Raw genomic sequence first — 12,697 nt, 5'->3', positions numbered from 1 at the left:
CATTGCATGCCAAGAATAAGGACTGAGCTGGAGAACTCATTAAAATGTGGATGCTACATTAGCTAACACCAAAAACATCTCCAAAGGAAGTCATATCTTCAAAATCAAGCATTTATTGGAAAAACCGGTAATTTAGAGTACAAGCACTTTTGGAGGCAAACATTCATGTAAGTTACAGTTTTTCTACATGTTTCTCCTGACAGATCTTTCAATAAATATTCTATTTCCCTAGAGTTAATTATTCAGCATCTTTTCTTAGATGTCTGCATTGTGTTGTTCCTCTGTTATTTCCTCCTTGAAATATATTAATAAAACGGCATTTTCATTACCTATGTAGGCCTGCACTGGCTGGACAGCGTCAGAGTGTGTTAGCACATACTACTTTGACCAGGGGAATGATACCACTCAATTGTTGCTTTAGTTATACATTTTCAGGAGGAGTAACAGAGGGACAACACCATGCAGATTTCTAAGGAAAGATGGCTTAGAATTACCTTATTAGGAATATATTCAGTTATTAAAACAGATATATCAGGCAAGCTAACAAGCTTCCTTTAAATGGAACCTGTCAGCAGGATTGTGTACAGTAACCTACAGACAGTGTCAGGTCGGTGCTGTTATACTGAATAAAATGATACCTGGATTGATGAAATCCGTCTTTGGGTTGTTGGTTAATCTTTATTTTCAGTTTTGAGTTAAAGATATGCTCGTGCCCTAAGGTGGGGTTGTGGGGGTCTTCATGTGGTTCTCTGCTTAAGTATTCATATGGATGGCTTCTGACAGATCACTGATCCCTCACTGACCCACCCCCTAGTTTACATAATGAATATTACATATATCTTGGAGAAAAAAAAAAAACCCTTCTGCTTCACTGCAGTCTGATCACATATGTAATATGCCTGCAGAAGGGTTTTATGTTTTCCCAAGATATATGTAATATTCATCATGTAAACTAGGGTGCAGGTGACTGAGGGATCAGTGACCTGTCAGAAGCCATACTGATGAATACCTAATCAGAGCACCACATGAGGACCCCCACAGGCCGCCCCGGAGCACGAGCATATCGTTAACTCAAAACTGAAAATAAAGAATAAACAACCACAAGATGGATTTCATCACCCCAGGTATCATTTTAATCAGTATAACGGTGCAGACCTGACACTGTCTGTAGGTTACTGTGCACAATCCTGGGTTCCCTTTAAAGGGCTTTAAGTAGCTGAAACAACCATTTACAAAGTACAGTGATGGCCAAAATTGTTGGCATCCTTGACAATGTTCCAGCAAATTAAGTATTTCTCCCAGAAAATTATTGCAATTAAATGTTTTTTTGTGGGTAAATAACTTTGTTTCAAGCATGTGATGCTTGTTCAAACTCACCTGTGTCAAGTAAGAGGTGTGGGTAATATGAAATATGAAAATCACACCTAAAACCACATAAAAACGGGAGAAGGTGACTCAAGCTTTGCACTGTGTGTCAGTTTGTGGCACACTTAGCATGGAAAACAGAAAGAGGAGAAGAGAACTGTGAGGACTTTATAACCAAAATTGTTGAAAAATATCAACAATCTCAAGGTTACAAGTCCATCTCCAAAGATCTTGATGTTTTTATGTCCACGGTGTGCAACATACTCAATCTGCTGAGAGATACATTAAAAAGCTAGACTGCTGTTTGCCAAAATGTGAGTCAGCCAAAATCCTTATGACAAATGAGACAAAGATAGAGCTTTTTGGTAAAGCACATCATTCTACAGTTTACCGAAAATGGAATGAGGCCTGCAAAGAAAAGAACACAGTACCTGCAGTCAAAAACGGTGGAGGTTCAAAAATGTTTTTGGGATGTTTGCTGCCTCTGGCACTGGTTGCCTTGACTGCAAGGCATCATGAAATTTGAAGATTACCAAAGGATTTTGGGTCACAATGTAGAGCCCACTGTCAGAAAGCCTGGTTTGTTATGGTTCTTCCAGCAGGACAATAGCCCCAAACATACTTCAAACACCCAGAAATGGATGGAAACAAAGCACTGGAGAGTTCTGAAGTGGCCAGCATTGAGTCTCGATCTAAATCCCCTAAATCTCTGTTAGGAGAATGCACCCTTGAAATATGTGGGACCTGGAGCAGTTTGCAAAAGAAGAGTGGTCCAAAATTCCAGTTGAGAGGTGTAAAAAGCTTGCAGATGGTTATAGGAAGCTTTTGATTGCAATTATTTATTCCAAAGGATGTGCAACCAAATATTAAGTTAAGAGTGACAACAATTTGTCTGGCTCATGTTTGAGGTTTTCTGTGAAATTATATCCATTTTGCCTTTTCTTCTCTGTCTTTTTTTGTGTTGTTTCAGATAAGACATATAGACAAAGGAAATAAACATGTGTATAACAAAAGGGTAATTGCAATTATTTTCTGGGAGAAATAGTTCATTTTCTGTATCGATTTCAAGGGTGCCAACACTTTCAGCCATGACTGTATCAGTTTATTTTTGGCTTTTCAGCCAAGCTAGCGGTCCTATCAGTGACTGAAGTTGTCAGTCTCATACTACTGAAATCTAACTTTGAATCTTAAAACTGTTGCTCACCCCTCCGAAGGGCACACAGGTTTTGCTTGGCATGGCGGTGCAACTCCTCCACACAAGGGGGTCTAGTGGTAGGCAAGAAAATATTCCTCTGCTGATGCCAGGACGTCTTGTAATAAACATTGAGCTTGCTCTCTGCATCCAGGTTTGAGACAGCTGTGAAAAAAAGAATGAGATAGTGATTATTGACTTATTCACAATGTTTTATGTGTGCCACATACAATTCAAGATGCACCTAATATTATTTGCAATATTGTAGTTGCAAAAACACAAATTATAATACACACACGTATATATATTTACTGTATATACACAGTAGCATGATTGTAAGCTCTTATGCAAAATATCCCATAGGGCCTCCAACTGTCACATGTCTTTAATTCTATTGGTCTTCCCACATGGGTCAAAGAGAAATTTTAGGCCCTCTTATGGTCCATTTATAGGGACTGAATGGCGGTATTTTAAGTGCCTGTTTACACAGGCAGAACAAAGTAAATGATGCGCACTGACAGATCTGTAATAGATCACTCAGTGCGCATAGGCTGCCATTGTTCTCTGCAGCATCAGTCCTGTTTAGACAGAAGGATCCACTGAAAGATGATTCATTGCTCATTCATTGGGTGAGCAACAGCCTATGTCCACGGGAAGAGTGAGCAGTTTCAGCTACCCTCATTCACGAGTATCTTGCAGTACACTTTAGGCTCCAGGGCCATGGTGTGACTACAGCCCGTGCACCCTGTATGCACATATATATATAAATATATATATATATATATATATATATATATATATATATTTGTACGGTATATACACTGCTCAAAAAAATAAAGGGAACACTTAAACAACATAATATAACTCCAAGTAAATCAAACTTCTGTGAAATCAAACTGTCCACTTAGGAAGCAACACTGTTTGACAATCAATTTCACATGCTGTTGTGCAAATGGAATAGACAACAGATGGAAATTATTGGTAATTATCAAGGCACACTCAATAAAGGAGTGGTTCTACAGGTGGGGACCACAGACCACATCTCAGTACCAATGCTTTCTGGCTGATGTTTTGGTCACTTTTGCATGTTGGTTGTGCTTTCACACTCGTGGTAGCATGAGACGGACTCACCCACACAAGGTAGTGCAGCTCATCCAGGATGGCACATCCTTGCGAGCTGTGGCAAGAAGGTTTGCTGGGTCTGTCTGCATAGTGTCCAGGAGACAGGCCAGTACACCAGGAGACGTGGAGGGGGACATAGGAGGGCAACAACCCAGCAGCAGGACCGCTACCTCAGCCTTTGTGCAAGTAGGAACTGAGGAACAGGAGGAGCACTGACAGCCCTGCAAAATGACTTCCAGAAGGCCACAAATGTGCATGTGTCTGCACAAACGGTTAGAAACAGACTCCATGAAGATGGTCTGAGTGCCCGACGTCCACAGATGGGGGTTGTGCTCACAGCCCAACACCGTGCAGGATGCTTGGCATTTGCACAGAACACCAGGATTAGCATATTCGCCACTGTCGCCCTGTGCTCTTCACAGATGAAAGCAGGTTCACACTGAGCACATGTGACAAACGTGACAGAATCTGGTGACGCCGTGAAGAGCGATCTGCTGCCTGCAACATCCTTCAGCATGACTGGTTTGGCAGTGGGTCAGTAGTGGTGTGGGGTGGGTGGCATTTCTTTGGAGGGCCTCACAGCCCTCCATGTGCTTACTAGAGGTAGCCTGAGTGCCATTAGGTACCGAGAGGAGATCCTCAGACCCCTTGTGAGACCATACCCTTGTGAGACCATATGCTGGTGCGGTTGGCCCCGGGTTCCTCCTAATGCAGGACATTGCCAGACCTCATGTGGCTGGAGTGTGTCAGCAGTTCCTGCAAGATGAAGGCATTGAAGCTATGGACTGTCCCGCCCGTTCCCCAGACCTGAATCCGATTGAACACATCTGGGACATCATGTCTCGCACCATCCAGCAACGTCACGTTGCACCACAGACTGTCCAGGAGTTGGCGGATGCTTTAGTTGAGGTCTGGGAGGCGATCCCTCAGGAGACCATCAGCCGCCTCATCAGTAGCATGCACAGGCGTTGTAGGGAGGTCATATAGGCACATGGAGGCAACATACACACACAGCTGAACATCATTTCCTTTTCTTGAGGCATTTCCACTGAAGTTGGATCAGCCTGTAATTTGATTTTCCACTTTGATTTTGAGTATCATTCCAAATCCAGACCTCCATGGGATATTCATTTTTATTTACATTGATCATTTTTAGGTTTTATTGTTCTCAACACATTCAACTATGTAATGAATAAAGATTTGCAAATGAAGTATTTCATTCAGTGATATCTAGGATGTGGTATTTTAGTGTTCCCTTTATTTTTTTGAGCAGTATATATATATGCAGCTCTGGCAAAAATTAAGAAACCACCACATCAAAACCCTTTCATGGGCAGCCCAATCTCCAGACCTGAACCCCATTGAAAGCCTCTGGAATGTAATCAAGAGGATGATGGATAGTTACAAGCCATCAAACAAAGAAGAACTGTTTACATTTTTGCACCGGGATCAGTGTGAAAGACTGGTGGAAAGCATGCCAAGAAGCATGAAAACTGTGATTAAAAATCATGGTTATTCCACACAATATTGGTTTCTGAACTCTTCCTGAGTTAAAACATTAGTATTATTGTTTCTAAATGATTATGAACTTGTTTTGTTTGCATTATTTGAGGTCTGAAAGCACTGTTTTCTTTTTTAATTTTGACCATTTCTCCTCTTCAGAAAAAAAAAAAAAATGTATTGCTTGGAACTTCTGAGACATGTTGTCAGAAGAAAAATGTACATTTTACTCAGAAATATACATATAAAGAGAAAAATCATTTTGCAGTGGTCTCTTAATTTTTGCCAGATATATATATATATATATATATATATATATATATATATATATATATATATATATATATATATTCATGTGTCAGAGCTGGGGTCCTGGGAGACGTATTGATAGGGAAGCTATACTCCATTGAGAACAAATACCTTGGCTAAGGCAGAATAGCTTGTCGTCACACCCCAGGCATCCATGCCCATATACGATGGAAGGCGTCAATATATCACCTTTTGTTACAATACGTAGGCAGTAGGCTTTTTGTATGCGCAATAAATTTGCAAGGCAGAAAAACTTTAAATAACATTAAAAAGAAAACAATGTTGGAACATGGAGCATTTACTATATCTTTCACAAGTATTACTTGTAAATCTGCGTTAGCTGTCATCAAAGTCACTGGAGTCATTCTAGAAAGTATGGCTTGGCTTCCTATCGCACGCCTCATTAGTTACCAAGGGGGGATTGCTAAAAATGAATGCCTTAGTCCACAATTACACACCAGTGTCATCATAGAGTAGGTAACTGATACATCGCACCTGCCAACGCCAGGATGACAAAATGGCTCGCTGACATTCGCTTGTGTTTACCTGTCCAAGTGTATCCAGAAAAACTCAGTTATTAGCTAAAATAGCCAACAAATTACAGCTATATCATTGGAAAAGGACAAACAGTGCACTGAAAGCAACCATGCTTATCATGAGTTACGATTGTATTGTACTGTCATTCCACTTTAATAAGGGGACACAGAAACTCGGTTCTTGCAATCGGTGGGGGCCATATATACATATCCTATGTATAGGTGAGAAGATATGATTTTGGAAATACACCTTTAAGTGTTATTGTTATAAACATCTACAGTCTTTTACTGCTCTTACAACATTAGTAGGTCCATATATATTGCATAGTTCATCATAGGTGTCACGGTTCCACCCCTCAGGGTGTCTGGGATGCAGTTACTGACAGCTCGGCCATCCAATCGGGTACAGGGGATTGCTGAAGCTGTCAGTACTTTGGTTGACAGCATGGCCATCCAATCTGGTTCAGGGGCGTGCTGAGCTGTCAGTGTGTTGATTGACAGCTCGACTAGCCAATCTGACTGGGTGGCGTCAGCTGGCTCTAGGTGTTCACTATCCCGGGTAAATGCCATGCCTACTTAACTGAGCTATGTCTCCCAGAACTCTGCCAGATGTACATTCATCTTGTGAGGTTTGTGCTGTACTCTCTGTGCCTTGAGTTCTATATGTTTGATCTGTTGCCTGACCTTGGACTTTGTACTGACTACCTGCCTGTTTTACCCCTTCAGCTCTGATCCGTTATCCTCCTGGTACTCTGACCTCGGAACGTTACCTGACTACGCTTTTTTCTCTTCCTTCTGTTTATGATGTACCCTCCTGGGTTATGACCTTGGACCCCTTTACCACTCTGACTCACGGCCAAGGTGTGAGAAGTGACTAGCGTCACAATAGGCTTAGGAAATGCACATACTTTGCACTAACGTAAACTCTAGTCTAAGTTTTAAAACTTTTGTCAGAGATTTAAAGGACCATTCCAGCATTTTTAAATTTTTATTTAGGCCCTAGAGTAGTATCACTAATGTAAGTTTCCTGCCCCTAGTATTATACTCGCCAGCCGCCATCTTCTTCTGTTCTCTGTGCCGCTCTGGTCGGCTTCTGCAGGTTGTTACCTGCTGCATCACTCCTGGGCGACCTGGAGGTCACTTCTCAATGTAAGTGGTTGAGAGCGAGAATGAGGTCAGATGGAGACTCTTATAGACTTGCATTGAGGGCTTGTGACCGTTACCTCTGACTTCCAGTCAGCCAGAAGCTGCGGTCACAAGGTGGCGAAGTGGGACCGGAGTGGCACTGGGAACAGCTGAAGACACTGACTGGTAAGTATAGGACTAAGGTCAGGAATCTTACATTAGTGATACCATTCCAGCGTGAATTTAAAAAAAACATTGGAGTAGTGCTTTAAATTTAGGTTGGTCATAGATATGATGTCATACAGTTCAGATAATTGTGGGCTAGAGCTCTTTCGGGTAACAGCTATTTCTTCCTGCCAACAGTTATTCAAAAGCAAAAGATGTTGGAGCACTGCCATACACATTAGATGGCCAAATGGTCCCATCGAAATTATCAGGTTAGGACAACGTTATTTTACTGTAAATGGCAATTTGCAGGCAGCACATACATATCAGTACTATGCTTCCTTAATATAATGTACATGGGCGCTGTCTTACTGACGGCAGATATGGGAATTGGAGACACTGTAAACCGTCTTCTTGTTTGTGGTTCGGCTAATTTGACAGGTACATCCTAATAACGTTGTAATGAACAGTGTATGAAATGCTTGATAACTGAGAATTATTATAAATTACTGCTTCTTGAAAAGAAACCTTTCTAATTTCCTTTCCTTAATGCACGCAGAGCATGAAACAAATGCCAGTCATTCTAACTCATTCTGGATGGTAGTTGTGGCACTGATCAATGCCATCTTCACTTAGAATTGGTTTATTTTGTGCGAGGTGCCGCAGATAACCCTGATGTCGGAAAACACTGAAATGCTGGAAGGTGGATTGGCTTCTTAGATCATTCAAGCGTGTTTGTTCTAATAATAACTATACAAAGGGCAAGCAAGAAGTATTTCTGCTCTATTTATTTTGCTACATTTCATGGGTTTCCCCCACAGCACTGTCTGGTATCATGTTGTTTTCTTTGTATTTTGACTATCATTATATTAGCATCTTGGTAGATGCACATAAAGTACAATATATTCTAATTATTCAGACATTGGTATGAAAGGGGTTATCCAGGACTATTAAAATTTTGTATTATTGCCCTAAGAACTAACAAGCAGGTAGTTGCTAGCTACCTATCGTTTCTGGTGCCAATCCCTACCAACATTGAGTGGTCACAGACCGCTTCAGATAACTATTCAGTGGCTTCTGCTGATATCACGTTGACAGAGCAAAGGCTGCCCTTCTGCTTTGCTCTGTTGATGGGGCATGACTACCGACGTTAAGATGATTGACAGCCGGCTCCCTGCTGCCTAACTGCGGGGAGCCAACTGTCAATCAGCATGATGTCATGTGTCACTCCCTGTTGACAGAGTAGATTGACATGGAGCAACTGAATAGTTGGCAGGAGTGGTCGGTGAGTGCTCTGAGCTGGTGCCTCTTGTTAGCAACTACCTGTCTGTTAGTTTCAAGAACATAGTAAACATTATGAAATTGTCCTGGACAACCCCTTTAATAAATACAGAATAAAAGCAAGAATTTAAGTGCTTACAGCTGAATGCAATTTTAGGCTAAGTTGTCTAGATTTTTGACAATGGACAGTATATTGCTTTATATACTGTCACAAGAAACAAGGTTCTAACACATAAAGAATAATTTGGAGAATTATGCATAATTCCATGTACTATTGATTGTAACACGATGTACAGTAATACATGCATGTTTGCTATACTAAAAAAGAGAATATTCCCCATAAGTGCTAAATTGCTTCTTCTTGCAAACAAAACCTAAAAATGATGTTGTAATGTCAGCTCCTTTAGATTTCCTCTGGTTTCCCAAGCTCCTCTCAGCCCTCATCCTCACACTGGGATGCCTTTTCTAATGTGTTGTGACAGGAAGCACTGGAGAACACACAATGCGCATGTATTAGTAAGGACTCCGAGGCATTCCATAATGTATGCGCTGCCATACTGCCTTTTACACCGCACCGCTTCACGCCACAGCAAGTTCGTTCTAACTGGCAGCTCGGTAAACAGATACCAAGGACTCTGAATGTGGAATTAAATTGCATAGAAATTCATTTGTAAGTGAATTATTACACTGGAAATTCTGCCAATCACTTTCTGATGGATTAAATATATCTGTTAGTTGTCATCTGAAACATAATTGTGCACAATCCCTATCACCCCTTAGCTATGCTATGGCCATATATCAAATCTAGCGACATGAAATCAATGCAGCCATTTCTCTAAAGGAAGGCTTTAAAACACCCAATAACATTTTTTACCAGGCTGCCCTTCATGGACAGTGTTTAAACTAAGGGACTACGTTAATATTTAATAGCTCTGGTGCCTTATCATTAATCGCTTGTATAAAAACACTACAATCCTAAAAAAAGGAATCAATGTAAAAGGAGGAATTATTGCAAAGGAAGCTGGTTAGGGAAGGTGTTCCACTTGGTTATCAAGGGATTATGTGATCACGAGGAGATCCTTCTGAAGGAAACTGTCAATATTTCCCTATGGTGGCCCAACCTTAGGATAGGTCATCAATGTCTGATCGGTCCAGGTCCAACAGCTGTTATCGGTGCCTTCCTGCCTGCCCACCGGAAGTACTCGCTTGCCAGGCTGCTCTATCTTCTGCTAGTGGCTTAGGCTGCTTTCACACTAGCGTCAGTACAGGGCCGTCGTGCTGCGTCGGCCCGACGTACCGACGCATACTGTGAAAAAAATGCCTGACATGGGCAGCGGAAGCAGTCTTAGGACGCTTCCGCTGCCCCATTGCAAGGTCCGGGGAGGAGGGGACGGAGTTTCGGCCGCGCATGCGCGGTCGAAAATGGCGGTCTCGACGCACAAAAAAAGTTACATGTAATGTTTTTTTGTGGCGGCGGTCCGCCATAAGTCGACGCAACCGTCGCACGACGGTTGCGACGTGTGGCACTGCGTCGCAATGCGTCGCTAATAAAAGTCTATGGAGAAAAAACGCATCCTGCGGGCAACTTTGCAGGATGCGTTTTTTCTCCACAACGTTTTCTCCAACATTGCGACGTGCAGTGCCCAACGCTAGTGTGAAAGTAGCCTTAGGCTTGGTACTGCACATTCGCCTCCTATTCAAATCAATAGGAGATGGATGTGAAGTACCCTGCAGTGGCCACTACCAAAAGACGGCCAGCTCCGCCAGTGAGTATTTCCGGCCAGCGGGCACTGACAGCGATAACAGCTGATCAGCGGGAGTGCCGGGTGTCCAGCCGATCAAACATTGATGACCAATGCTAAGGATTGGTCATCAATGTAAAAGTAGTGGACAACCTCTTTAATCTATACTTGTTACCTTTGTATAGTCTCTTGGGAATCCCTGGAGTCACAGCTTATCACCTATCCATACTTATGTGTCTGTTCCCTAGGGGTTTCAACTTTTGGATCTGACTGTTCATGACAACGGGGGTGCTGTGTTGTGTTTCAGTGAAGTCATAATCGTGCAAGCTTGGTGTCACATCATTCACCATCCATATGATGACAGAGACAAACAAAACACAGCACTCTCATTCCTATGATAGGCGCAGTGGTGAGGTGCCCAGTTATTCACATATCCAGGGAATAGGTAAAAAACTTGTGACTCTGACAAAACCCAATTAGGCAGACCATAGACATAGGCCCCAGTTAATCATTGCCTTTGTGCCCCCCCCCCGATGTATTTTTGAGGACACCAAACTTTGTGCACAATTTTTAGTTAAACCTTTTGGCGCCAACGTGCATCTTTTGGCACCAAAAGCTGCAAAAACAGTACAAGACGGGAAGAAAACCTATTAATGAATAGCTTGCGCCATATTGACACATTTGGCGCCAAAAGCGGCAACTAATACCACATGACAAAAAAAGGAATGTGCTTTTTAAAAACAGGTAAATGATGAATTGGGGCCATAAATATTTAGTTACTGTATGACACATTCTGTGTTTTTTGAGCAGCAAAACCTGCTCTTTTGGCAGTAAAGAAACTGCAGAAAAAAAGAAAGTTTTGCTTGTGTTTTTTGTGCGATTTTTGATGCATTTTTGCCTTATTACATTTTATTCTGGTGCAAGCTCATAAAGTTTAAAGACAACATTTTTTTAATTCTACTTCTTAATAGTTTTGGCACAAAAAAACACAGCAAAATCTGATACCTGCGTTTTTTCGGGGGTTTTTTTGCCACCAATTACTTTCAATGGTTGAAAAACGCTGAAAAAAAGTAGCAAAAACACTACAAGAAGTGACACGTTCTATTATGCAAAAACCATGCAAAGCACAAAATACTGAGGCAAAAAAAAAACAAGCTGTGTGCATGAGATTTCTGAAATATAGACTTTGCCGAAGCTGTAAAAAGAAGCAGAAAATTTTCATTAAAAATAAGCCATGTGTGAACATACCCTTATGAAAACTATTTAAAAAAATAACTGTCCTTGTGGGTCATTGCAACCAATTACAGTAAAGCTATCATTTTTCAAAAAGCAAATTAAGAAATGAATGCAGAACTGTGATTGGTTGATTTTGAAAACAAAGCCAATTAACCTCTCAGTATATTTTTAAAGTGAGAAGAAACCCAAGAAAAGACAGGGAGAACATAGAAACATCATGCTGATATAGTTAGATTATAACTAGAGAAGAGAGAATATCTGCGGCTCGCTCCTTAAACGGCAAGCTATAGCACTTACCGAAGAAGCTGCAGTGGGAACCCGGATACCTGGATAAGCGCTATAGCTTGTCGAATAAGGAGCGATCCAATGCTATTTGCTCATCTCTAATTGTAACCACTGAGCCGAGAAGCTAAATAAAGTACCAGAATGCTCATATAATGGTATCGTCAAGCAGCTATTTGCTTTTGAAACGTCTCAAGGAGACAAGAACATTGATGCCTATTTCTCTGTACTGCATCCAGACAGACTTGGAAATGATCTGCTACATCCATCTGAGGTGACCGACTGTTCCATGCCCTGCTGTGTTTGCCAGGGAACGGAGCACTCAAGCAGTTGTGTGTGCATGGAGCAGCCAGAAGAAGCAGCTTGTGGGAGAAGAATTCAATGCTTTCATTTTTTTATATTTAAATTGTGGTTTACTCTTTATATCATCAAATTTGTCTGGAACTGGAAAGTTCAGCCCTGTCGTCATTTGGTCTGGATAGGAAACTATGCTGCCTGCACAGTAGACGTACTCACATACACACCCCTACAATACCTTGCAAGCTTTAATATTCAGTAAATTATGTAAAGTTCAATCATTATTCATTTAAATAATGGTCACGCCACGCACACCAGAGCAGAACTCACTCATTTTGTTAGTTTTCCCACTGTGGTCTCCTATATGATATCCATATTCCATAGTAATATGCAGGTGGAGCACCCCACTAGGACCCTGGGGTACTCGGGCTGGGTCCGGTGGTCGTTAAAGGGGTGGTCACGGTGGCAGTGACCCGGTCCGTGGCCCTGGGTGTCCAAGTAAAAGGGAAGGTCTTTAAAGCAGGGCCGGCGTTAGGGGCAGGCAG

The 12,697-nt window shown here is 41.7% G+C and overlaps 1 protein-coding gene and 1 long non-coding RNA gene across 4 annotated transcripts in view; one reads left to right on the top strand and one right to left on the bottom strand.

Moving 5' to 3' along the window:
* Nucleotides 1–12,697, bottom strand: part of NHS (NHS actin remodeling regulator) — a 278,531-nt gene that overhangs the window by 29,326 nt on the left and 236,508 nt on the right. For all 3 annotated transcript variants that reach the window (XM_077296316.1, XM_077296317.1, XM_077296318.1), the window contains exon 2: nt 2,570–2,722. In XM_077296316.1, coding sequence (XP_077152431.1) covers nt 2,570–2,722 — 153 coding nt within the window. The remainder of the gene's footprint in view (nt 1–2,569; nt 2,723–12,697) is intronic.
* LOC143816210 (uncharacterized) overlaps nt 8,570–12,697 on the top strand; it is a 56,338-nt gene continuing 52,210 nt past the window's right edge. Inside the window, exon 1 of the long non-coding RNA XR_013223899.1 lies at nt 8,570–8,599. This is a non-coding gene — a long non-coding RNA (uncharacterized LOC143816210). The remainder of the gene's footprint in view (nt 8,600–12,697) is intronic.

Source organism: Ranitomeya variabilis, chromosome 3 (genome assembly GCF_051348905.1).
Source record: "Ranitomeya variabilis isolate aRanVar5 chromosome 3, aRanVar5.hap1, whole genome shotgun sequence".
NCBI classification, from domain to species: domain Eukaryota; kingdom Metazoa; phylum Chordata; class Amphibia; order Anura; family Dendrobatidae; genus Ranitomeya; species Ranitomeya variabilis.
The sequence above is the reverse complement of the archived record's forward strand: the minus strand, read 5'-3'. Positions and strand labels throughout refer to the sequence as shown.